The 27,995-nt window shown below is 39.5% G+C and overlaps 1 protein-coding gene across 16 annotated transcripts in view; it reads left to right on the top strand.

The window, feature by feature from the left end:
- raraa (retinoic acid receptor, alpha a) overlaps window positions 1-27,995 on the top strand; it is a 571,472-nt gene that overhangs the window by 529,309 nt on the left and 14,168 nt on the right. For all 16 annotated transcript variants that reach the window (XM_072561430.1, XM_072561419.1, XM_072561418.1 and 13 more), the window contains 3 exons: window positions 14,851-15,011; window positions 20,194-20,370; window positions 23,171-23,375. In XM_072561430.1, the coding sequence (XP_072417531.1) occupies window positions 14,851-15,011; window positions 20,194-20,370; window positions 23,171-23,375 (543 nt within the window). The remainder of the gene's footprint in view (window positions 1-14,850; window positions 15,012-20,193; window positions 20,371-23,170; window positions 23,376-27,995) is intronic.

The raw sequence follows: 27,995 nt of genomic DNA, 5'->3' as shown, positions 1-27,995 counted from the left end.
GCCTTTACCATCTGGCAGGTCCACACAAAATGAACCTGTTTAGCATAGACACATGCTTAATTCATCAAAAGTTGGTGTTGACACTACCTTAGAGACCATTGGAAGGCCAAATTGCCATCTTATTAATTTAAGTAAAAGCAGACTTGAGTGACAAATTATGTATGTCACTCTTGTTTTTACCTCCATTCTCTTTTCCGTTAAACAATTAAAAATAGAATTTTGGCTCGTAAGGGAGGTGGAACTATATGACACTGGTGCACTAAGAAATGGTTATCCTGAAGTCAGTACTGAAACAAACTGTTGGACCATGATCGGGGTTTATTCTGTGTCTAATCATGACCAAGAGTGCCCAATATTAGAAACTTCTACACCAACATTCTTCAAGTTGATGAAACTAAAGTTCTCTTTATTTAAAATGTAGGTCTTATTGAGAGAATTGCCTTATCCTCCTTGTAAACATGTACTTAATATACACCGTCAGCATTGGTTAGTTCCAATTCTACATGTCTGACCCTGTAACATTGAATGTTGCAAACATACCGCTACCACGTCTGGGAGTGTCCGACAGCAGGCTTTCTGCAAATGCCAAAGCAAATAACCGCAGTAGACTTTTAGGTTTTCAACCAAAAATATAGACAGTTTTTGGGTGTGGTAGGCATGACTGAGCAGGATCATGTCTGCCGCTGGTGTAGCAGAAGGGTTGGTGAAAAGATCAACTCACCTCCAGTGATTTTCGCAAAGAGTGGTTTCCCTTTGGGCTGAGGTGAGCCTGAGACTGCAGGACATGAGAAGAATTAGCTGCATTTAATAAGTTCTCATTTGAGGTCAGTTGATTCGCTATGACATGGAAAAATAAGGTTGGAGTTTGAGCACATAACTCTGGTTATCATTGTATTGCAGAGGGGTGTTTATTCTGTCTCCTGCCAGGGAGTGGTTGATGCCTAATTTGTCTTCCATCACCCAACATTAATCATCCTCAACTTGAGAAACACAAAGTGCTCACGCAAGTGGCTATTTTTGAGAAAATCCACTTTCATGCTCCTCTTTCAAATGTATCCTTTCAACATTGACTCCTGTAATTCCTGCTTGATAATACCTGGATCAGTGATCATTTACAAGGGTGGCACTTGTCAGATTAGGATGAATCAGTGGAATATACAGCTTCAACATGCACTCATGATTCTTAAAACTGGTGCAGGACTAGTTAAATTATGCATTTCTGCATTCAAAAGGAATATGTGTAGCAAGAAAAACAGTCAAAGAATCTGAAAACAGAGCTCAGCTGAAGAAAACCACAACTGGCCCAAAAGCATTAACAAGTATGTCACATAGACTGAAAGATTCATTAAGAATGGTGTTAAGGGGTCCACTGAGCAGCTTAATACAACTGGCCAGTTCAGTCAACAGACCTCATCTTGTTGGATCCACAAATGCTACTTGAGCTTAGGACAGAAATAAAAATAGTTACACTGAGATTTACTGGTGGATTTTTGTCCACTTTATGACATAGATCAGAGTATATATTCTAAGATAGCAGACATGTATTACTTGAAATTGGGAGCAAAGGCAATAAAAGTTAAAATATTTAGTAAAAAATAACAAAGACGAAGGTAAAAAAAAATTGTTCGATATAAAAGCTTTAAGCAGTCGGGTTTCTGGGGGAGGCGAATCTTCATACTTCAAACCACAGTAATTGAAATGATATTAAAAAGATATTATCTGTGGAGTTTCTTTCCATGATTCTCCTGCTGTACAGTAAATGATTCTGTATCATCTATAATGGCAGATCGTCATTTCTACATATAACAATGAGTTATTAAAATTTAAAATATATTACATTTCAGAAAGCAAAATACTTTGTACGATTTTTAACTGAAAGCTTTAAGATGGATTTCATGTATTTCTACTTCTGACACACAGTTCCACATGCTTCAAGCACATACTGGGTAGTTGGGTGCAGAGGTCAGCACTCCCAGTGAGATTTTCCATTCATTAATTTTAACAGACAGAAAATCCTGCAAGGCATGTTGACCTCTGCCTCTGAATTCCCAAAGTGCACCCTCAGCATGTGAAGCTCTACGCCAGGAGTGAAAATTCATAAGGCTTACTCTAAAGGGTGGTTGCTGTGAATTGTGCATGTACAGTAAATGCATTTATCAAGGTGCTACACAATGAACTAGGGTGGTAATTTTGGTCTATGATCTTTAATAACAATCTTGAACAATACTTGTCAAGCCTAACTTTTATTGAATTCCAAAATCATGCAGCTTTTTTTGTAAAGTTCATTTTCAGGCTTTACATCTTGTTTTAATATTGCTATTAAAATTAGAAATGAAATACACTGCAGGGAATGAGTCTGTAGGGAGAATTACGTTATTCATCACGAGGAATGATCTGCTGTGTTCTGACCCTTGCGTTATAAGATGGGCAAATATGCCTGAAGGTGCAGTGTTTCTGCAGTAATAAAGAATTACCTCCATTTTTGGGGGAACCATTTACCACAAGTATTGCATATTTGCACAGTTAACATATAAACATTCTGGCATTAGCATAAATGACCAGCTATTTTGGAACCTGGAAGGGAAGATCTGTCAGGAGAAACAAGGGATTGTTCCTGTTCCTTGGCCCATTGATAACCTGCAAGTAGATTTCCAAATAGACTTATCTGGACAAGTAGACCAATGTCTTTCTCTGATCAGCTGCGAAGTTTTGAACTGTACGCGCTTCAGTGGTACATCATCATAGCCGTATCGCTGTGGACTTGGATATGCAAGGGTGTATCTTTGGAAAGTGTTCCGTATTCGCCAAATAAAAATTCTACATATGTGCACTATAGCAACATGATTTAGACTTTCCTAACATGGTCATAACTTTGCACTCTTTGATCACCAGAAGGAGCTCACTATTATCCCGAGGCAGTGTACCCTTAGTTATGTTTTAGTTTTTTTCTCTCTGATCAGATTGTTTTGACAATGTTTTCCTCTGGAATTTACAAAGAAAATACTGACTTGTGAGTGAAGTGACATTTGGTTCCAGCTTGGGCAACAGCCTTGCCAGGTGTTCTGAGACCTTAAAAATCATAGTGGCTCTGTTTCTGGATGAAATATTCATACTTTGTTTGCATGGAGAGATGTCAACTTTTAAATAATTAGCCAGTCATTTGTGTGACAATAAAAGTTAAATACCTCATCATTTGAATGACTTGTTTTAGTTTCATGAAGGAAACATTAACTGAGGTAAAATTCTTGTCTGGACTAGCATTGCAGGTAACTCGCTGTTCCTTTTTGTATGAGGTATTTGCATTTTCCTTTTTTAGCTGGCCTTTTTTGTTAACTGATCTCAAGCTGAAAACAGAATCCATGAACTCCTGGCAAGATTATTTAAACGCTAGCACGCTAACATTTGCTAGACAAATATAGAACAACAGATGTCAAAAAGTGTAAGCTTAGTACAGTCCTAGACATTCAAGCAAGAACAAAATATGTCTTTTTTTTTAAGCCACTTCAGCACATGAATTTTTGCTGCTGTCTGTTAGTATGTTGTTGGACGTTGCTTGGACTATACATATTATTTCAAAAATCAAGCAAAGTGATTTTACATGGCTTTATGATCTGCGTCTCTTTCATCTTTGGGTGTCATTAGCTAAAGACCTTTTTGTTGAAGGCAGAGTTGAGGGGGGAGTTGAGGGACAGAGGCAGAACAAGTACAAAAGTAGACAGATCACGCTGAATAAATTGCTCTACATGAGTTATGGAAATGTTTCATTCTTCCTGGTTTCTTCTTTTAAATTTTCCGCCCTTCTCTGTTGGCGGCACTGATTCATGCCGAGTTTGTTTACATGGGCACAAACTGTCTCCTGGTTCTTCACTCAAATAGCCATTTTTTAATCTGTGAGCCTGGAAAGTGAGCTGCAGGACACTACTCTACCATGAAAGACATCAAGGCTAAGCCCGATTCTGTCCTCACTCAAGATATGCACACATCTGTCTGCACAGTCTTTTCAATCAGGGATCACTGACCGAGATCAGAAGGGTGAACTGCAGTTTGTTTTCCCTCTCCTAAACCCAGTGGCTCTGACACCAGTGGACGCTGTGTCCATCAATACCCAGCTGAGATAAGCTAACCATTTGTATCTGAGGAGTTGATACCAAGACTTTCTAATCTGTATAACTCTGTAGGCCATTCACCCACCAGAATTAATGATTTATTGGTGGTGAAATTTTTGTTTTACCAATAAAAATAGGTCAGATCCAATAGTTTGACATTCTGCATGTTATCAATAAACTTGATTCAATCGTGGGTCCACTATTGTCCGTGGTTATTGTATGAAATTTGAATTCAGCTTTCTTTAAATTTTAAATTTTTCATAATACTCATTAGCTTACAAAGTATTTCACAAATTTCAGGTCTTGTAAATGTTGTCCACTAGTATATTTGCACACATACTGCAGCAACAACGTGAATCAAGACCATCAATCAGCCATTCTATCAGTTCATTCTGAACTACTTTCTTATAAAAAACTGCAAAAGAAAAGTCAACTAAATAGCTTAACAGCACAAGTGATGACAAAAGTCTGAGACTTTTTACTTTTTTGTGAACTCGGTTTTGATGACTTTGATATTATTGGAGTGAAAGATTATTATGCTTACACTCTTATGTTGACCACCACTTATTGAGATTGGAATGGGGTCAACAGTGCTGTTGTCTGCCTATGGACACTGTTATGTAATACTTCTGGTAGACAATATTGTCACTTTTTCCTGCAGGATCAAAGGCACTCCCATCCGTTATGTACCTAAGATCCCTTCTTTGCTGCCACCTTTTCAAAAAAAGTGAGCAAATTGTTTTTTTGCCATATTGTACTAGAGATGTCATGTTTTGCTTCATCCAAGCATGCCTTATTGGGTAGCACTCAAGCCTTTGATCCATGAGGTAATAGGTTCAAGGCTTATTCCACAGAAAAATCAAACCTGACACTCCATTGCATTACTGAGGGGGCACTGCATTGGTGGAGATGAGACATTAACTGAGACCCATATGTCTGCTCTGTTGGATGGCTCTCTTTTGAAGAAGAGCATTGACACTATTCTCAATGGCCTGGCTGTACTTTACCCCTGCTAACCAAAGAGGTTATCCCATTTTTATAGGGTTGCTGTTTGTGTCCTTTTGCTGTGTGCAAAATTGGCTACATTATTAACAGGAAGCACACCTCAAAAGTACTTCCTTGGTTATAACTAATCTGTAATTGAAGATGCTGGATGTAGGTTTACTCTGTGAGCTGGAAGGTTCGTTTTCAGATGTTTCATCACCATACTAGGTAACATCATCAGTGAGCCTCCAGATGAAGCACAGATGGTATGGCCCGACTTCGATTTATGTGTTTAGATTTCATTGGGTTGGTGATGCCATTTCCTGTGGTGAAGTCATTTCCTGTTCTTTTTCTCAGGAGGTGGTAAGTGGGATCCAAGTCAATGTCTTTGTTTATAGAGTTCCAGTTGGAATGCTATGCTTCTAGGAATTCTCGTGCATGTCTCTATTTGGCTTGTCCTAGGATGGATGTGTTGTCCCAGTTGAAGTGGTGTCCTTCCTCATCTGTATGTAAGGATACTAGTGTGAGTGGATCATATCCTTTTGTGGTTAGTTGATGTTCATGTATCCTGGAGGCTAGTTTTCTGCCTGTTTGTTACAGTTCTTGCAAGGTATTTTGTCCATGACGTTAGTTTTGCTTGTTGTCTGTACAGGGTCTTTCAAGTTCATTAGCTGCTGTTTTAGTGTGTTGGTGGGTTTGTGGGCTACCATGATGCCAAGAGGTCATAGGTGGTCAGGCAGTCATTTCTGACATGTCGTTGATGTTGGGAAGAGTGACTAAGGTTTTTGGACATGTTTTATCTGCTTGTTGGGTTTGTTGCTGTTTGAATACACTGTATAGATTATTTTCCTCTGCTTTTCGTAGTTCTTCTGTGCTGCAGTGTATGGTGGCTCATTGAAATAATATTCTAATGCAACTTCATTTGTGGGTGTTGGGATGATTCCAACCAGAAATCTATCAACAAATACATTGACTTGGATCCCATTTACCACTCCCTGAGGAAAGGAACAGGAAATGACATTGTCAACCCAAGGAAAATTAAACACATAAGTAGAAAGCGTGCCATACCACCAATGCTTGATCCGGAGGCCCACTGATGATGGTACCTAGTATGGTGAGGAAATGTCTAAAAATGAACCTTCCACCTCAGCGAGCAAACCTACATCCAGAACCTCAACCTGAGCAACAAATCTTCTCAAAACTCGCTAACTGAAGTTGCTGTACCTAGGTACATTTGCCCCCTAAAAAGGTGCTGTATGTGGCAACTTACAAACTTTGCACTGTACTCATTTGAGTACATATGACAATAAAGCTAATTCAGTTCAGTTCAATAGAGCACTTTGAGATGCCTTGTCGTGGTGAAAAGTGCTGTATAAATGCAAGTACTTTACTTACTTTCTCTTCAAAAAGAAAAAACTGGATTGTGTTCATTGGATCATAAGAACTCAAGACAATTATGTTCAGTTTAATGTCATAGAGTCAGTGTGGGCAATAATAACCTGAAGCCTTTTTTGAGAGCGAAGGATCACTCTAAGTACAGTATGAATAGAATTTTGATGTATAAGAGATAATGCAGTTTGTAAGGCATATTGTTCAGCATAGCCTCTGGCTAGATTGGATCTTATATGATGAATACTATTGCTTTATAATTATTGACCTGGCATGAGAGGCCAGGACCGTTGTAATTCGAAATAAAGAGGCTGCAGTATTTGACTGTATCAATTTATACAGTCCTGCAAAGAGTCACTCCCTAATTTATCTTCTAGTTCAGATTTTATTTTGTAATGTAAGAGACCTTTGTTACCTCAGCCAATGTGCTGAATGAAACCATAATGCAAAAAAATGATAGTTGCTATGGTTTCTGTGTGTTTATTCAATGGTTTATGTAAGGTTTCCTCTTTCTGATGTTGCGTGACATGGTTTCCTCTGCAAGGAAATGCATATATGAGTCGCATGGGCAAGAAGAAACAAGGTTCAATTTCTAGACTCATCTTGCTGCCCAAACAGGAACATATGAACATTTGTGTAAGCTAAAAGAAAGTTGTCCATTAGAAAAGCATCTCAGCAGAAGAAATTTGTGCAATGTCAAAACCCGCATAAATTATATAATCCCTGCAGTGTGGAAACAAGTCCACACTGACCCTCTGAAGAGAATACCACCCAGATTCATTCCCCTACCCTATTACTCTACATTTACCTCTGACTAATACACCTAACCTACAGATCCCTGAACACTGTGCAATGTAGCATGGTCAACTCACCTAACCTATATATCTTTGAATTATGGGAGGAAACTGAAGCACCTGGAGGAATCCCACGCAGGCACAGGGAGAATGTGCAAACTCCACACAGACAGTTGTCCACAGTTTGGAATTGAACCCGGGTCCCTGATGCCATGAGGTAGCAGTGCGAGCCACTGTGCCACCCCGGCATAGGCATTGTATCTGGAAGATATGAACAGTAGTCACTAAATGTATTTGCATTATCTTGAGTTGACTTAGTTGTGAGTAACAAATGTTTCACTGCGTAAGTGAGGATGTTTTGTCTAATTGAATAAACTGTGGCTTCAATTACATCTCACTTTAGTAACCTGTCAACATTTGGTTCAAATGCAAATGTCATTGTATGACTGTTGTATGATTTTATTATTTTTCAGTATTTGCAGTTACTGACAAAACTAATTCTAATTTTAGCAATAATTACTGAGTTTTGCTGCCCACTCCGTTAAACATAAGTGACCGTTCACCCTTAACAGAATTATAATTTGGGTTTTGCTGCATTTCAACACAAAGGGACGTAATTGCCCGTGAAAACTTTTGCTGTCCCTGCCACCTCTGAGTATGCTTCTCCCCAATTTTTGCCTAATTTCTGCATGATTCTTGGTAGGATGCAGAACTACGGACACGACCAGCCTCCTCAGTGCCTTGACAATATTGATGACCCTAAGGAGTGAGTTTAATAGCTATTTAGCCTGGGGGATTATTGCAATATTTGGTCCTGTCCTTTCTCAACATTCACAGTTTGCAATAGAAGTCCCAGTCAGCAATAGGGATTTTTCTGCTCCCTACCTCCTAAGGGTTGGTGATACTAGTTGATGGTGTTGTGTTCACTCAGGAGTCCTGAGTTACCGAGGCAAAGTGCTCTTTTCTTTTGCATGTTATCTCATCTGGAGCTACGGACAGTAATAGTAAAGGCTCCAACTTCCTTGCCATCACGGAACTGACCAGGAAGTTTTCTCACACTTATTGCATGTTTTTGGTATGTATTGAGAGGATTTGGAAGTATAAGCACATCAGTGATTTTGGCCCGTTTATGAATGCATCTTTCTTGGCTATCACCTTCTGGCATAAGCCTTCACCTCAGAGCTTCTGCATCAGAGGTATGGATGTCTATCACTGTGTCACAGGACTCCCGTGGGGGACCACTCCGAGCACCTCAGATATTATCACATTGGCTTTATCAGCTCAACCTTCAAAGGCATTTATTGTGCTGTTTTAAACTATAATTCGTTATTGTGAAGTTTTATGTTTGCAGTTTCCCTAGCACTTGAATTCCAGATCCTACACATGCAATCAAAAGACAATGATAGTTCCCTGTTATCAGAGGGAAAAAAATAAGCCATATTGCCTTTTAGTGCCCTTCTGCAGCTTCTTCTGCCTGGCGAAGTTGTGGCTTTGATCAGTTACCTAGCTTAAAGAATGAGAGAGGTTAACTTGCCAACATATTCTCCAACGTTTCATCACATAACTTCCTACCTGCAACTGCCCACCCCATATTCCTGCCACTGGTTACTGAACATATGTATCTCCCAATCCAAAAGTGAATAGGCTTTTTCTTTACATGATTGAATGATTCTTCAATTGTAGCCAACAGTGATTTTCTCTATATCTGTATTTTTATAATATATAACCAAGAGTTTCTTTGTAATGGAGCCATCTTTGTGGAAAGGCACTGATTGTGGAAGATCCACTCATGCCTGTGTATTAAGAGCACTGCCAGAGGAGTAGGAGGAGCAGTGTGATGTGACTCAAAACCCTGCATTTTATTATCAAGAATGGCTTGTTATCCATCTAACACAACAAAGACTCAGTGCCGCCTATTGGATTGCCTGTTTGGGATCCCCAGTTATATAACTGTAGAGTGAACTTGATTTAATTCCTGAATAATATGAACACCATGAAATGGTCTTACAATCATACAGCACTAAGGCAGACCCTTCGGTCCAACTAGTTCCTGCCATACATAATCCCAAACAAAACTAGTCCCACCTACCTGGCCCATATCCCTCCAAACCTTTCCTATTCATGTACTTATCCAAATTTCTTTTAAACGTTGTAATTATGCCCGCATCCACCACTTCTCAGGAAGTTCATTCCACACACAAACCACCCTCCGTGTAAAAATTTTGTCCCTCATGTCTTTTACTTTCTTTTTTTTGAAAAACAGGATTGTGGAAGCTGGTTTTATAATTGTTTTCTGATTCATTATTTTGAAAGAAGGTATAATTGGGTATTTCGAGTCACATGTCCCAGTTACTTTCATCCTCCTGTTTTTGTGCTGGTGGTCTTCGAATGCAATGCTGGTAAACATTGGGAAGTTGTACCACTGGCTCATGCCACTTGGGAGTCCTATTCTCAAGTATATATTGCATTTGCATATTTTCCAACATTTATGCGGCTTGTTATGAGAGTATACATTCGAATATTGTAGCAAGATCCATGGTTTAAGTTCATTATTGTTACCGTTCTTAGATGTAATCCTGTTTTATCATGTTTGAACTTAGAACATTCTTGCTGTATTGGCTGAGGAACGTTTCAATGTCAGTGCATGGATATTTGTGCCTATGTGTGCTGATACCTTGCTGTCATGTTACTCTGTTCATGTGTCTGCTGTAGGTGCACTCCAGTTAATTTACCTCTTCCTGGTAACCTGTAATGAAAACCAAGCGCTGTCACTCAGACAGGGTCACACCAGGATAGACTTGCTCATGACCTTTGAGTGTCCTGACAAAATCCAGCACACAATTCCACTGAGAAAACATCAGCACCACTGGGAAGCATTTTAGGAAGCATCTAACCATAGAGACTCAAATCTAAGTAGAATGTACTGATTCAAATGGCTGCTAAGTGCCATCTTCTGTCAATATCTTCAACTGAGGGGCATGGATCATTCGTTCCTTTATTAGAAAGTGAAAAGCTTGCTCTTTTTTTACAAATAATTGAGATCCAGGTCAAGTCTTTAGACTAACCTCCAGCATTGGGTTTTCCCAATTGGGCGGTGGCATTTCTTGTGTTCTCCATTGTAAGGGCTGGTCACTACTTCAGTAAACACCTTCCTTGGGAACCTTCAGCATTACCTGCTGGCCTCGTTTGAGGCTGCTATGGAAAATACAGCCCATGGTGTCTGGTTCACCGTTTACAAATTGTTGAGGGAAATGCTCCAAAATAGGCATTCACACTTTCTTGAGTCGTCTATTACAATACACTATTTACTTACAAAGCCAAGCCGTACAATGCTGATTTTTCTTTCGAGAGGAATTGTAACTGTGTAACCACAGTAAATTGCTGACAGTCCTCCTATCTGCGATAATACAGCAGAATATTTACTAGGACAATAGTGGATTGAGCCTGGGGTTATGTTCATATGATGAGTATTCATGACTATGTTTATCCAAATGAATGGAGTATGTTTGTATTCCATTCAGGGATCTGAAACATGCACCACCAGTGATGTCTCTTGACATATGTGTTCCTGTCACTTAATTGTCACTTCTAAATTGCCATATTACTGAAATACAATAATCTTAGGTTTGGAATGAATGTATTTTCTACCTTTTATGCAGTCTTAACAAAACTAGATGGCCTTTTCAAAATTTGGACATTCAGCTCGCAAAATTCAGCTCCAGACTAGCCAGCTAAAATGTAAACATACCCAGACTTAGTGACACACTGTCTCTGAGGAACAAAAAAAAATGATATGGCAAAGAGGTTATTTGCTTAAGAGGAATTACCGTATTAGTACAAGATGATAGATCTCTCTGTAGAGTTATACCCTTGAAGATATAAGATCAGGCTGTGCTCGTTATCGGTCAATTTAATTTGATCTTCGCAATGATTGACGACATGGTGCAGCTGCAATTTTCTCTCCCTAAATTTTCCGCTCTCTTTTTTTCTTTTCCCTACCCTGTTATTGAATTCACACAGTAGACATGAGTGATTATGTGCGCAGTCTAATAGTTTCGTAATGAGCTCATTCTTTTGTGAATCGTGCTGCACAGCTTTGGATTCTGGCTGTCGTTTTTCAGTTAAAATAATAATTAGACTTTGGAGCCAGCACACCAGGCTCACCACCCTACTTCATTGTAATTCCCCATTCGTGGACCTCCCAGAGACCAGCCTTGTGAATTAATTGTTATTTTACTTTAGCTGTATGCTCTTGGCAGCATCCACATGATTCTCCTGTCACCAAGGGCATATTTCAGTGTAAGAATGTCAAACTCCGAGGCTGCTCCTGCACCCTAGATCTAAAATTATATAGGTCACAAAGCAGCAAAACGCAAGAGTCTGTACAATGCTTGAGGATCCAACGAATATAATGGCAAACCCTCAAAGAAAAGGTGCCCCTATCTTTCCGATAGGAAGGAGACCAGAATTGCACGCAATATTCCAAGTGGCCTAACCAATGTCCTGTACAGCCACAACATGACCTCCCAGCTCCTGTACTCAATACTCTGACCAATAAAAGAAAGCATACCAAACGCCTTCTTCATTATCCTATCCACCTGCGACTCCACTTTCAAGGAGCTATGAACCTGCACTCCAAGGTCTCTTTGTTCAGCAACACTCTCTAGAACCTTACCATTAAGTGTATAAGTCCTGCTAAGATTTGCTTTCCCAAATTGCAGCACCTCGCATTTATCTGAATTAAACTCCATCTGCCACTTCTCAGCCCATTGGTTCATCTGATCAAGATCCTGTTGTAATCTGAGGTATCCCTCTTCGCTGTCCACTAACGTCCAATTCTGGTGTCACCTGCAAACTGTACCTCTTATGCTCACATCCAAATCATTTATGTAAATGACAAAAAGTCGAGGGCCCAGCACCGATCCTTGTGGCACTCCACTGGTCACAGGCGTCCAATCTGAAAACCAACCCTCCACCACCACCCTCTGTCTTTGGTTCGTGGGCATTGCCAATGATTTCTGCTTCCAAACGTTGAAACTTTGTCTGGTGCTTTTCAAGTTTGAATTCCACAGCTTCTGTCCATTTTCATTTGTCTTTGGTCATGAGTCTCAAATCAAATGCAGTTTTCCCATTACCAATCTAAGAAGCTTTTAACCAAATGTGTCAATGATCACATTTGTACATAGGATTTCTTGACCTAGAGTCATAGAGATGTAAAGCATGGAAACAGACCCTTCAGTCCAACCCGTCCATGCCGACCAGATATCCCAACACAATCTAGCCCCATCTGCCAGCACCTGGCCCATATCCCTCCAAACTCCTTCCTATTCATGTACCCATCCAAATGCCTCTTAAATGTTGCAATTGTACCAGCCTCCACCACTTCCTCTGGCAGCTCATTCCATACATGTACCACCCTCTGCGTGACAAAGGTGCCCCGTGGGTCTCTTTTATATCTTTCCCCTCTCATCCTAAGCCTATGCCCTCCAGTTGTGGACTCCCCGACCCCAAGAAAAATACTTTGTCTATTTATCCTGTCCATGCCCCTCCTCATTTATGTAAACCTCTTTTCAGGTCACCCCTCAACCTCCGACACTCCAGGGAAAACAGCCCAGCCTGTTCAGCCTCTCCCTGTAGCTCAAATCCTCCAACCCGGGCAACATTCTTGTAAATCTTTTCTGAACCCTTTCAAGTTTCACAACATCTTTCCGATAGGAAGGAGACCAGAATTGCACGCAATATTCCAACAGTGGCCGAACCAATGTCCTGTACAGCCGCAACATGACCTCCCAACTCCTGTACTCGATACTCTGACCAATAAAAGAAAGCACACCAAACGCCTTCTTCACTTTCCTATCTACCTGCGACTCCACTTTCAAGAAGCTATGAACCTGCATTCCAAGGTCTCTTTATTCAGCAACACTCCCTAGGACCTTTACCATTAAGTGTATAAGTCCTGCTAAGATTTGCTTTCCCAAAATGCAGCACCTCGCATTTATCTGAATTAAACTCCATTTGCCACTTCTCAGCCCATTGGTTCATCTGATCAAGATCCTGTTGTAATCTGAGGTAACCCTCTTCGCTTTCCACTAACCTCCAATTTTGGTGTCGTCTGCAAGCTTACTAACTGTCCCTCTTATGCTTGCACCCAAATCATTTATGTAAATGACAAAAAGTAGAGGGCCCAGCACCGATCCTTGTGGCACTCCACTGGTCACAGGCGTCCGGTCTGAAAACCAACCCTCCACCACCACCCTCTGTCTTTGAGCCCGTTCTGTATCCAAATGGCTGGTTCTCCCTGTATTCCGTGAGATCTAACCTTGCTAACCAGTCTCCCATGGGGAACCTTGTCAAATGCCTTACTGAAGTCTATATAGATCACATCTACCACACTGCCCTCTTTGTTACTTCTTCACGCACAAAGCCATGTTGATCCCTAATCAGTCCTTGCCTTTCCAAATACATGTACACCCTGTCCCTCTGGATTACCTCCAACAACTTGCCCACCACCGACATCAGGCTCACTGGTCTATAGTTCCCTGACTTGTCCTTACCAACCTTCTTAAACAGTGGCACCACGTTAGCCAACTTCCAGTCTTCCGGCACCTCACCTGTGACTATTTATGACACAAGTATCTCAGCAAGAGGCCCAGCAATCAATTATCTAGCTTCCCACCTAGTTCTAGGGTACAGCTGATCAGGTCCTGGGGAGTTATCCACTTTATGCGTTTCAAGACTTCCAGCACTTCCTCCTCTGTAATATGGACATTTTGCAAGGTGTCACCATCTTTTTCCCTACAGTCCATATCTTCCATATCCTTTTCCACAGTAAATAATGATGCAAAATACTCGTTTAGTAACTCCCCCATTTTCTGCAGCTCCACACAAAGGCAGCCTTGCTGCTCTTTGAGAAGCCCTATTCTCTCCCTAGTTACTCTTTTGTCTTTAATGTATTTGTAAAAACTCTTTGGATTCTCCTTAACTCTATTTGCCAAAGCTATCTCATGTCCCCTTTTTGCCCTTCTGATTTCCCTCTTAAATATACTCCTACTGCCTTCATACTCTTATAAGGATTCACTCGATCTATCCTGTCTATACCTTATATATGCTTCCTTCCTTTTCTTATGAAATCCTCAATTTTTTTTAGTCCTCCAGCATACCTACCTGCCTTTCTTTTCATCCTAACAGGAATATACTTTCTCTGGATTCTCGTTATCTCATTCCTGACTTTGAATTCCTGCTAGAATTGTCACTCTACTATTTATGTAACTTTCTTTGATTTTTGTTTTTTCTCCTTCTCCTGAAATTGCCTCCTGCAGCATTCCATTGTTTAAGTTAACAAGTTTGGATCTGTGCTGTGACCTAGATCATCACATCGCTGTCCCATCCCTAACTGCTTGGGGAGGTGGTTAGGATGGGGGACTGCGAGTTCATTTACTGCGTCCGAAAGCTAAATTAGTTTGGAAGGTCTAACAAAAGTGTAACCAACATTTTTCACACATCATCAAGAGCTAGAAGTCCTGAATGTGAAATCCTGGATCCTTAACCAACAATTTTCTTCTTCTGCCACTTACCAGCTGTGCGAAACGACAGGAACAAGAAGAAGAAAGACACCCCCAAGCAGGAGTGCTCTGAAAGCTACACAATCACACCTGAGACTGAGGATCTAATAGAGAAAGTACGGAAAGCCCATCAGGAAACCTTCCCAGCTCTGTGTCAGCTTGGCAAATACACTACTGTAAGTATCAGTGATAAGTGTATTCCAGTAAATATTTCAGATACCATTGCTAAATGTACCAAGTAAGATTTTTGCATTGAAAACATTAATGTAGGAATAACATCAATAACCATTGTGTGGACTGAAGGCAGGGGTTGAGGGGGAAGGAAGCAATAGGTGGAGATGGAGCACTGGGAAAGAGAACAACAGTTGGGCAAACAAAAAAATGGAGAATGGTAAGCCGGGGCAAAAGGAAAGCTGCTAATGGGCACCGTCACAGGGTGAAAATGAGTTGACTGTGGTGAAAGCAGCCCCTCTCATGACATGGACTGCGGTGTGGAGATGAGTAAAGGACATAGAAGAAGGTGCTCATGTCCTGAAATTATCGAACTGGGAACTGTGGCCCACTGTCTGCTAAACAGGGATTGGAACCTTCTTCTCCAGGATTTGTGGTTTACACAAGGTGTTTGCGAAGCCCCCCCCCTGTCTGTCTCATTCTAATCCAAGAAAAGACATCTCTCCACTGCCACCATCTGTTCCACGTGCAATGGGAGAACAATTGCTACTTTAGTTGAGGTACTAGAGACTGATAAAAATCCATGAAGCCATACTGGTATCACTGTCTTGAAAGAAGGGGAGGTAACTGGCGGATGAAGGACAGTAAAAATGGGTTATGGGCATTGAATAAATACACAGCCCATTCATGTCCAGTTTATATGTATGGTAAAATCAAATACATTTAGATTAGTTCTACATACAGTAGGACTGATTTAAAGTTACAATTCAGGTTATTATTTGTTTTGAACCAGTATAGCTACAAACCTGTCTATGCAAATGCAAGCTTAGATCAATAAGGCAAGATCACAGTGAGAGCTAGCATTAAGTCCAGACCATTGATTAGTCATGAAGAATCTAACTGGTGCAATAAACGTTTGAAGGTACTGAGTAATAATAGGTGGTTTACAGAAATAACCTGTAAAACCTTTTACTTTAAATATCAACATTAAATATATGTTGTTGGCAGGGATTCTTCAGATCTCACTAAGATCTGCCAAGAATTAAATCCTTTCAACACACTTTGGAAAAAAACAATGAGCTCACCTTTCACATACAGTCCACTAAATAGTGCATGTTGGAACAGCATGGTGGTATCTAAAATCTCCAAAGTGCCAGCCCAACAGAGCATCAGTATTTTTTGTTCTCTATCATAGGATTTTAATTAGTTTCACAGGAGGTTTCCTCATAGTGCCAAGGTTCTGATCTGTGATTAACTGAGGCCAATCAATGTTTTACTCAGTGCTGTGAAAACACGATGGGTCTGAAGGTACTGCCTGGCCTCTTTAGAAATCACCACGCCAAGAATTATACCATTGGGTGATAATGTGTACATACTGTATTCTAAACCTGGTCTTATGCAGTTTTAGCAGCAACGCTAACCAATTTCATGTAAACTTTAAGTAAATGGTTAACATCTCTTCTCGAATAGAGGAGGCAGAGGTGCCAGAAAAATATGTTAATTATTCATAGTGAAAGCTCAGAGCCATTTTCCATGTAATTCCAGTGGGAAATTGAAATTAATTTTAACTCTGATAATTATTGCAGTGTTTAATAAATTGTTAACTATTAAAACATTTGATACAGCCTTATCAGCATGAATTTGTTCAAAAATTGTTTGAGGCATGTGACCTGTGAAATTCTTAGTTTGATCATAGGTCTTCGCTGGGATATCTGATCTCAGCTGGGGCAGTGGTAAAAGTGCTAAACTGGATTACAGCACCCCAAATTAGAGAGGAGGAAGGTCAGGAAAAGTGTCTGCTCCAGCCTTGTAAAATGAGTCCTGCTAGAAAATGAATCCCAACAGTTAAATGACAAGCCAGAACTCAATATGACAACTCACTTATGAGTAGGAAGGGTATAGATGTAATACTGGATTGAAGGTCACTAATGCCATACTCCATTGAGGTGTACATGTCATTAGTAAAAGGTGAATGAACTGACACAAGTAATAAAATCAATGTTGAATAGCATGTGCCTTTCCCTAGAACACATGTCTGAAGTTGGAACTTACATGTAAATATGTCGATGGAATGTATTCCGTTTTGAGATGAACCTTAAAACTATCAGATTTAACAGAATAAAATGTCTCAAGGTGCCTCGCAGGAACATTATCAACTGAAGTATGACTCTAAGTCACATAAAGAGACATAAAGAGACATAAAATAAGTCACATTATTTTAGTAAAATAATGAAATGTTTGGTCAAAGAGGTCTGGGCGAAAAAAGGAACAGCCACCAATGGTTCAATGATTGAAACTGGAGATGCACAGAAAGCCAGAATTAAAAAAGGACAGATATTTCTGCTGGAAAATGTTCATGTGAATCTCAGGGGACATCAGGATCAGCATCACCTTCACACTGTGATTCCCTGCACATTCAAGTTGTCTGCTGCCACTTGCTTTCTCAGCTGAGACATGAAAAATGGCATAGTGAATGTCCGTTCTGAGAAACATTGCCTTAGACAGAGAAGGAATTGGTAGGAAAGAAAGCAGTCATCCAGTGACCTGTTCTAAAAGTGTTCATGGATGAGTTTGTAGCTAGGGTGTCTCAGCCTTGAAAATAAAAATGGAAGGAAAGTCAGAAATTGGATGCTAGGTTCTGTGTTCTATGGTAGGTTAGTTCAAAATAATCTTGTATCTTTCACCCGTAATAATTATCTCGTACTTTGGCAAGAGCTTCCATTTGTTTTATTTCTTAATCCTTTCTGTCAAGTGAGCGTATCTTAGATTCTTTCTCCTGCCTGCGCCAATCCCCTGTCCTAGACTGTCATCCCAAGATGACATTTGTGAAGGTCAGTGTCTTATGCATGGAAGAAACTCTGCTGCATTAAGCACTTTATTTTCCTGCTTGCTCATAGTTAATGCCAAACCAAGCAGAAACGAGCATTCCATTAAAACTGATCCTTAAATGATGTAGTATCTATTAAGGTTGTTCTGTCCTTGATCACAGAAGTGACAGCAAAGAGTTTTTGGGAGAAGATAAGGTAATTACAATGCAACCGCCTAAAAGTAATGTGCCACAATCTTTCACTTGTTGGAGGTATGGACCAATTACCATCATTGTGGCTAAACATTTTGATTATTTGCTTGTTTGTCTGTTTGTTCAGAAAGTTGCTATTTGGTATCAACCTTACTTATTTAATAGTCATGTGCAAAGCTCTAGATATTGTGTTTTTTAAAAATTCCAATTTTCTCCTCCGTGTTAGCCAAAGTCTGACCCTCGCAGCATTTCAATTCTCAGGCACCTCTGATTCTCCACTTTCTCCCCCATAGTTCAGTGGCTTCCTTCTGTGCTATAACAACTCCATCATTCAGCCTCTGTACATAACCTGGAGCTCAAATATGGAGCTCATCGTAGCTGGACTGAAGTGGTCCTCACCCAACATACAAATGTTGACACTTCCAACTAGAAGTCAGTAAATAGGAATAAGCAGCAGGAAACTGAGGTGCTATTCCTCCTTCCATTCCCCAGGGATATTGAAACCCAAATCACTTCTGCCCCATTGGAATGAGTCAACAGTAACTGAGGATGATGGTGAGAGAAACTGGAGTACTCTCAGCTGTTTGTGTTCCTTGCAGTGTATGAGTGAATCAAAGTCATGAGGAAGATATTTGAGTACCTTTACAGATTGCACCCATTTAATGGATGTATTGTAAACAAATAACATAATTCAAGCTCAGAGCCACAGATGATACTGATGTATGAACTCGCAATGTGATCCCCATTCACCTTGGATCTAAAAATCAATAATGACATTTTCTAAAACTGTAGGCAACTGCAACTTCATCAAAATTTGAAGCAATTGTGGACTTATCACAGTAACAGGCCTGAAGAAGGGTCACTGGACTTGAAACATTAAGTCTGCTTTCTATCCACAGATCCTGCAAGACTTTGAAAAAGTCAACATTTAGAAATGTCGTTTTATTAGTTGGTTGTTTAACACAGAAAAATAGGAATTCACTTTTCAATAAAAGAGTCAGCGAAGGTGACTGTTATTTTAGGTTATGACACAACCTCACCAAAGTACAACTTTTTATTTGGGTGCATTTGTTTTGAATGAAAATTACACCATGAAGTGAGCTAAAGTACAGAAAACTGACTTTCTCCAGCAGTTTCTATTTCTGTTACGGGCTGTACATTATAATCTGTCCAGTCTGACAAAATGTTTCTTATGCAATGTCCAGTAAAGCTTGTGCCATGTTTTACAATGAGAGTTTCCATTGGAGAAGCTATATGCCAAGAGCAAGAAGTTTATAAATTGCATCCTTCTAAGAAGAGACCATTTGGTCAGCCTTCAATCAGTAATTCACAGAAAGATGAATGCCACTTTGTTTTCTGTACTTTAGCTCACTTAATGGTGTAATTTTCATTTAAAACTGCATCCAAATAAAAAGTGGTACTTTGGTGAGGTTGTGTCATAACCTAAAATAACAGTCACCTTCGCTGACTCTTTTATTGAAAAGTGAATTCCTATTTTTCTGTGTTAAACAACCAACTAATAAAACAACATTTCTAAATGTTGACTTTTTCAAACTCCTCCATTTCCCACCAATTTCAATAGCTAGTGCATGGCTGCAGAAGAAAACAACAAATTTTTATGATTACACAATTTATTGTCATCCACACTAACAACATGAGGACCAGTTCTGCATTAGAATTCCCTGTTTCAGTTTATTCTACACTGAACAGGGAAGACTACCAACACAGATTGGGAGGATGGAAATAGATGCAAATCATATTAATATGTAAATTGATTTCAGTATCCAGTGCATGTCTGTAAGACCTATTCTTAGAGAGAAAGGGATACTATAATAACTTCCTAATTTTCATTGCAACAAAATAGGGGTATGTTTCATATAAGTGCTCACATATCTAGTTTTGATTTTGCTGTGAGTGAAGAAACAAAACAACAGATACTTTGGAAATCTCAAAACCTTTAAAAAGTACTTGGATGAGCACCTGAAATATCACAACATTCAGGGTATGGCCACATGCTGGGAGTTGGGATTAATGTATATTTAGTGCAGTTTTTTATCAGTGCAGACTTGGTGGACTAAATAGCCTCTTCTGTACTGCATGATTCTACAATTCTATGATTATGTTGGAGGATTCCACTTGCTACAAATGTCATTCTGTTCCTTTTGCAGAACAACAGCGCTGAGCAGCGAGTAACGTTAGATATTGATCTCTGGGACAAGTTCAGTGAACTCTCGACTAAATGCATTATCAAAACTGTCGAGTTTGCCAAACATCTTCCTGGATTTACCACTCTAACCATCGCTGACCAAATCACCCTCCTCAAAGCTGCCTGCCTAGACATCTTAGTGAGTACTTTATTTCTGATTTATCATTTATCTCCTATAGATTTCTGTTTTCCTCCCAAGAAGGTATGGCTTCTTTGCACCATGGTCATAGTCTATATGGTCCTTCATGTAGTTGACAGTTCTTCATTTGTGCCTTTGACAGTCTGTGTCAGCAAATATTTGACTACACTGAGGCAGTGCAGTTAAACAGAGGTCAGCATCTGGATAGTAAACTGGAACAGGAATACTATATTATTTTCCTCTAGCTTTGCACAGGAAGCCTGGCTTTTCCTTTAGCCTCACTCAGGTGAGATAGCATGACAAAATGAGGGTTTACCAATATGTACTTACAGAGAAAGGTTACAGTGGATCAAATTGAGTTATTACAACATTAATTTCAAAGCACTCAGCAATAGAAAGTTCTTCTAACTTTCACTTTTAACAGACTGCAGGCACTAGTCAGTATCAATAGAACAGAAAGAGTTCTGGATGAAGGTTTGCTCGCTGAACTGGAATGTTCATTTTCAGACGTTTTGTCACCCTACTAGGTAACATCTTCAGTGGGGCTCAGGCGAAGAACAGAAAGAGTCTCATCTCTAGGTATTTGTAACAGTGTAGCACCAAATACCTCGAGGTCAAAGTGGCTTTAGGCAGCTGCTTCGATTTCCTTGGAATTCTGTTACAGCAGGAAGACAATGGACATTCATCTATGACTATTAACAAACCTTATTGCATTTAGGCGATCTGTTTGAATCTACATTGAGTTTATCTTTGACTGACCTTAGCCTAGGTGGGGACCTGAGAGTACTTGATGGTGGTATATATGATTGTGAGGGACATGGACAGAGTGGATAGAAAGACACTTCTTCCATTAGTGAGGGGATCAAGAACCAGGGGCCATAGATTTATCGTAACAAAACAATGAGAGGAGTTGAGGACAGATTCTTTTTACCTAGAGAGTATTGGAGTCTAGAACTCTCTGACTGAAATCACTGAAATTCTGGTGTTTGAGCTAGAAAATCTCAAAACATTTAAGCAGTATTTGGATATTTGTTTATTTTGCTATAATGTGAAAGACTATGAGCCAAGAGCTGTAAAACAGGATGATTGTAGCCAGACCTTTAATTGGCAAGAACACAATGGACTAAACGACCTCATTATGTGTGGTAAGTGTCTATGAGTGGATGGTAGTATGGATACTATAATTCGTAACTGGGCTTCAGAGAAATCAATTAATGTCCATGCTTCATGTTAGTATCCAATGATCCTTTCCACAAAATGCATGTGGATAACAGATGATTAACTTTGGCTTTGATGTACTTCATAGCTTAACAAAAGTTAGCAACACTAATAATTCAGTTTCTTTTCTCATTTCTAAAGAGTGCAAACATATAAGAAAAGCAAAAGGCATTTGTGAAGCTGGAGCTGATAAATAATTGGTGTCTTTCTCAGCACTAAAATAATGATTTATACATGTAAATAAGCCTGAGAGACACATCCTGCTGGTCATTGTGTTGTAACAGACTGCGCCATTTATTGTCAGCGTTGAGATGCCTGAACTGTGTACCTGCATCGATCATGAGAATGAAGAGTTGAAACTGGATTTTGTTTCTTGACTCTAGCTATCCATCTCTGCAAAAAGTATCCCAAATATGTAATTTTGATCCCTGGAGATGTTGGGGTGGTGGCGGGGGGAGGTGGGGAGAATTGAGTCAGACCCACTACCTGTGGAACCATAGCATCGGTGGGCACACATGGAAGGGTCTGTTATAAGACCAATCTTGGGTCCCTGCAACTTTATCCTAGTTTTTATGGATGTTGTTTGGCTCTCCATGCCTCACTCTTTGTATCGCCCCCAACACCTCCCGCATCCCATCCCCATAGCTTTCCATGACAGCTCAATTCAACTTATTTACTCCTCACTCCTAAGTGGTCACTCACTCACTCATTGCCATCCCATACCCACCACTGCATTCCATGGCCCCTCATACTCTCCATGTTACCTCCAAAGCCTTCAATATCCGTGTTACCTTCAATATCTAGCGTGGTCAGACCTCTATGTGGAATTTTTTTTTAAAAGCGTCCTAACAATTGAATAAAGCTCTCACTCACACACTGAATAATGGAAAAAAAAATACAATGAATTTAAAGCTTCTAAATCTGCTCAGCTGGTTAATCTCTCATTAAAAATATTAAAACTATTCAGATCCTACAGCAGAGGCAGCTCATCCTTCAATAGCCTCTGTTAATCAATCTGCGAACTCAGGAGATGCCTCCATTGAGGTAATTCAAGCATTTGAAACTTGGCCGAGCATTCATGATGACTTAATGATAGTCCTTGGAGAAATTTGGTAAAGAGCTTGCAAGATGCTGCAGTTTTGTTTTAGGCTATGCCTGTCTTCAAAGCAGTCCAGTGAAGGGTTTTTTTTTAAACTTACTGACAGCTGAAGCCTTTTTTTTTAAGTTTAAAGCATGGGGCATTTTTAAAAAATTTTTTGTTGATGACAGCTATATAGACCATATCTACCGTTCAGTAATATTTATATCTGTTCCATCAATTTTTCCCACATAGTGGGTTAAGCCAATTGCAGCAGCTAAATTGGGGTCTATCTGAACTCAGCTAAGTTTGAATTCAGGATTTCCTCATGTGAATCACACCTCTGCCCCTTTCCCCTACCAGCAAAAATTGTATCTGTTGGAAGCAGGGGCAGGATTTCTACATTCACCTCCCACTGCCCCCTTAGTCTTTGGAGTCTTCCAGACTATTCAGAATTCCACCCTTTGAGCAGTATGCATTCATATTGTTTCTTTGTTTCCTTAGATTCTGCGAATCTGTACCAGGTACACCCCTGACCAGGATACCATGACTTTTTCTGATGGCCTTACCTTGAACAGGACACAGATGCATAACGCCGGCTTTGGTCCCCTCACTGATCTGGTTTTTGCGTTCGCCAATCAACTGCTACCACTGGAGATGGATGATGCAGAGACAGGACTCCTGAGTGCTATCTGCCTCATATGTGGAGGTAAAGGAGATAAATACTATGATGACACACATTTCATCTTTTAGACTAGAGCTGCAGATAGTAATTCCAGCATATTGTACTATGATGTGATACGTTAGTACACATAAACATGATAACTTTACTGTTTACCTTTGCTTAATAACAAGTATTGGTAAATTAGTCATAGCATTGTTTTTCCTTTCCGGGATAAGGCCAGCATTTGTTGTCCATCCCTAATTGTTCTGGAGAAGATGGCAGTGATGTCTTTTTCTTTCTAATACACCCCTACAGTGGTAATAGGGAAGGGAGTTTGAATCAACTCCAGTGAAGGAAAGGCAATATAGTTCCATGTCAATGTAGGGGTGCAAGTGGAGTAAACATAGGAGAACTTCAAGAGAACAATGATCATAGTGTAATAATGTTTACAATATGAGAATGATAATCTAAATCCCAAATAAAGAGTAGTGAATTAGGAAAAAATAGAGGGGACAATAGAATGCAACATTTAAAGCAGATAGTTCAGGAAAAAATCTATTCCATTAAAAAATAAGAAAAATTAGCTTTTCTTTTTTTGTTCATGGGATGTGGACTTTGCTGATCTGGCCAATGTTCATTGCCATCCTTATTTCCTGGAGAGTAATTGAGATTCAGACAAATTCCTGTATGGAATCACATGTAGGCCAGACCGAGTAAAGATGGCAAATTTCCTTCCCTAAAGAACGTCAGTGAATCAGATGGGGCTTTCAGACTATTGGCAAAAGTTTCATGGTCATCATTAGACTCTTAAACCCAGATTTTTTTAAATTACAGAATTATTGCAGCATTTGAAACTGGGTCCTCAGGACATTACCTGGGTCTCTGGATTAATCATGCCACTAGGCCATTGCCTCCCCGTTGCCAAAGCTAAACTGACTGTGAAGAAATAGGTATATGCAAAGGTTTTGGAGAAGGAGCCGAAGTAGGTCATTTGGCCCATTGAGCCTGCTCTGCCATTCACTAACATTCTGTCTGCATTCCCTTCCCACCCCCTAAAACCTTTCACCTCCTCCCTTGCTTACCAAGAATCTGTCCACATCTACCTTATAAATATTCAAAGATTCCATTTCTGACACTCTTTCAGGAAGAGAGTTCCAAAGACCCTCAACCCTCTGTGGCAAAAAAAGATTTGCCTCATCTCTGTCTTAAATAGGTGTCCTTGTATATTTAAATAGTGACCCCTTATTCTAGATTGTTCCATGAGGGAAGGCAATCCTTTCCACGTCAAATAAAGGCAAAATATTGTAAATGCTGGAAATCAGAAACAAACGGGGAATGCTGGAGAAACTCCGCAGGTCTGACAACATCTCTGGAGAGAAACAGAGTTAATGTTCTCAGTCTGGTATGATTCTTCTTCAGAGTTGGTTTCTTAGATTCTGAGGAAGTCACACCAGACCCAAAACATTAACTCTTTTCCTCTCTCCACAGATGATGTGAAATGTTTCCACATCTATCCTGGCAGTACCTTCCATGACCATTTGTGTCATCTTTTCTCTTCCTCTTCTAAACTCCAGCAGTTAGAAGCTTAGTTTATTCAACCTTATCTCATAAGGCAACCCTCCCCCACCACCTTTCCAGGGTAATAGTTTAGTAACCTTCTCTGTGCATGAAGTTCTATTTTAAAATCTGATCATGATTTTCCATCCAGGGCATTCATGGAAAATAGATGAAGGACATGTTTTATCTTTTACCAACATAAAACACTAAACAATTCCCCTGAGTAGACATCAACCGTTTCCCAGACTGCCAGCTCTAGACTCAAATGATTGTTGAGATGATTAATAGCAATGTGGATCCCTACTTCTAAGTAAATAATAAATATTGATAACACTGGGCTTTTTTATTTCATGATTTAGTTTAGCCTTCACTGTAATTTGAAGCCATGGTTCCCCTTTGCAAAGAACGTTGAAAACAACTGACATTGGCAGGGTATTTTAATTTAGTGCTTGCTATCTTTACAGGCAGGAGTTGATGGTAATGGTGCTCTCCAGTCTATAGGCAGAGTACCATTTTAATTAAAGATCGTGTGAACAGAGGAAAATGTAACCGAGATGCTTGTCTGATAGAGACAGCTCTGCCTCTTGCACATATAAGCACAGTAAAAGGAACAGAAATATGAGACAACTTGCCACAACATATTTGCATTTGTAACCACCTTTAATTTTCACAGAGTCGAGGAATATATTAGTATCCTATCCTGTTGGCAGGAATCTGATGTGTGTTACATAAAAGGAGGAAGGTCAGCTTAAGTCACTTGTTTAAATGCCCACTGTTTGAAATCAAGTGTACCCCTAGATTGATATGGGCTAGGGTGACATTTCTGCCATGGTATGGCTTAAGGAAATGATTAAGGAATTAATAGAACATTTGTGGTTGTGACTGTCAGAATTAACAGATAATAGTCAGAATTATTCAAAAGTTTCTTTCAACAAACTATATGAGAAGGAATGGAAAGCTACTTTGAAGTCATTTCCAGTCTTTGGTAAAAGTAAGGAGATCCTGAGCAGGATATTCATTATAAATGAATGCCTTTGACTCATCTCTGAACTCTCCTGCCACTTAGCTCATCATTTTCTGTTCCTACCCTCACCCTTCTTCCTCTCTCAAGCTTTCCTTTCCAGTCCCCTACCCTACCTTCACCCAGTTCTCTCCTCATCAAACTTTGCTTCCCACTCCATTTTCATTGCTCCCTAATCTCTCAAACTTTCTGTCCTTTTATCCCATTCCCTGCCTTTTCCTCACTGTTTCTCTCAAGTATTCTCTCTACATCTCATCCTAATCTGTTTCATCCTCTCTGAAGCTGTTCCTCCCTGCCATTGTCCCGATCGCTTCTCTTTGTTTTCCCTACCTGCTTATTACAGAGATTTCGTGTGTAGCTCACGAAATCAAAACAGAGTCTTTGCTCGAATACTGTCATCTGAAACAAATTCAACTGCCCTGTTCTCTCCTCATAGCCTTATATCCTTCTCTGCTTCAAATAATTAAATAATTCCATAAAAATGTATCTGCCTCAACGACGCTATAGCAAAGTATTCTTTGCCACAGTTACCTTCTGCATCAAACCATTTTCCTGACCTCCTCCATCACTATCAGTGAGTATTTTAAATTGGTGACTTCCCTCTTTACTTACTCTTCTATTATAGCAACTTCACTTCCCCATTCATAATTGTAACAGCTAATATTAGAATGCTAAAAATGAAAACACAATATGCTGAAAAAATGTCAGCCTGTTGGCCAGCATATGACAAAATATTTAAATCCTGTTCTTGCAAAAAGTAGGAAATTATTCAGCCTTCAACATTTTAATGAAAACAAAAAATATAAAGAAATGTAAAATAAAATTTTTTAAAAATGTAAGGAAAAAGAGCAGACATGATAAATGGGCTGTTGCACTAATTTGTTTGTTCTAATTTAATCAAACACTTCACTTTAAGTCCACTGTAAGCCAGCACTAAACGTGTAAGAGAGCTGCAATGTTGTAAAATAATGCCATGATTGTTTAACAGGTCTGTAATCACAGTAATATACAGTAAACTGGTTAATTACACAGATATAATAATTCATTGATAATGTTTCAAAAATGTTATTGGTGAAGGAGGACCTTGAGGGAATGCAATAAAGATTTACCAGAATCTTATCTGGATGCCAAAAATTAAATAATGAGGAAAGTTTACATAATCTATGGTTAGAATTTAGAAGATTAAGTGATGATTTGATCTAAATTTGCAAGATTGGAAAGGTAGAAACTATTTCCAAATGTTAGGGAGTCTGGTTTAAGAGCAACATTGGTGAAAAATTCAAGTCTGGCCTTTCAGGAGTGAAGTTAAGAAACACCACTTCATACAAAGGTTGCTAGAAATTTGAAACTTTCTTCAGCAAATGGTGACTATCAGCTATTAATTTTAAACCTGAGATAAAACATTTGTAACTATGGGTATTTAGGTTTACTGAATTAAGTCACAAGTCAGTGGCAATCTTACGAAAGGTAGAACGGGCGGATAAAAAAAGTTACTAGTTTCTGTGTAGTACAGAACTAAATATACCTTTGCCAGAAGTGACACATGTTCATTAGCAGGTAGCTGTTCTTTTCAAACAAAATGAATATTGTCAAAGTTTTACATTGGTTTTTGGGGTTACCAAGGAGTTTGGGAAACCTAAAGTTCATTTTGTTTTAATCATGACATAGCCTCAGCTAATCAGGGTTGACTTGCCAACCATCAGTAGTGTTTCTTCCTAGAACAGAAACTGTAATCAGTTGAAATTTGGCATTCTAGCATTTGTCCTGATACAATAGCTCTCTCTTCCAGCAATATCCAGTTTACTAATTTTTGAATCATTTTAGGCAGCTTCATTCCCATTTTCCTGGAAAGTGTTAACCCTGATTGAGACTCAAACTCCCTGTTTATGTCCTTTTGGTATCTTGTCCAAACGTTAATTACTCATGTGTTTAGACAGTGAGTGTTGATGCACTCTTTGCCAGTGTTCTGGGGACCATAGTAAAAAAAACTATGCCCACTCTTTCACTCTGTCTAGACATACACACTTCCAGATGAAGTTGCTAGCTGGAGTGGGCTGATATTTCTCCTCCCTAAGTTCAGGAAAGCC

The sequence above is a fragment of the Chiloscyllium punctatum genome, chromosome 42 (assembly GCF_047496795.1).
Source record: "Chiloscyllium punctatum isolate Juve2018m chromosome 42, sChiPun1.3, whole genome shotgun sequence".
NCBI classification, from domain to species: domain Eukaryota; kingdom Metazoa; phylum Chordata; class Chondrichthyes; order Orectolobiformes; family Hemiscylliidae; genus Chiloscyllium; species Chiloscyllium punctatum.
The sequence above is the reverse complement of the archived record's forward strand: the minus strand, read 5'-3'. Positions and strand labels throughout refer to the sequence as shown.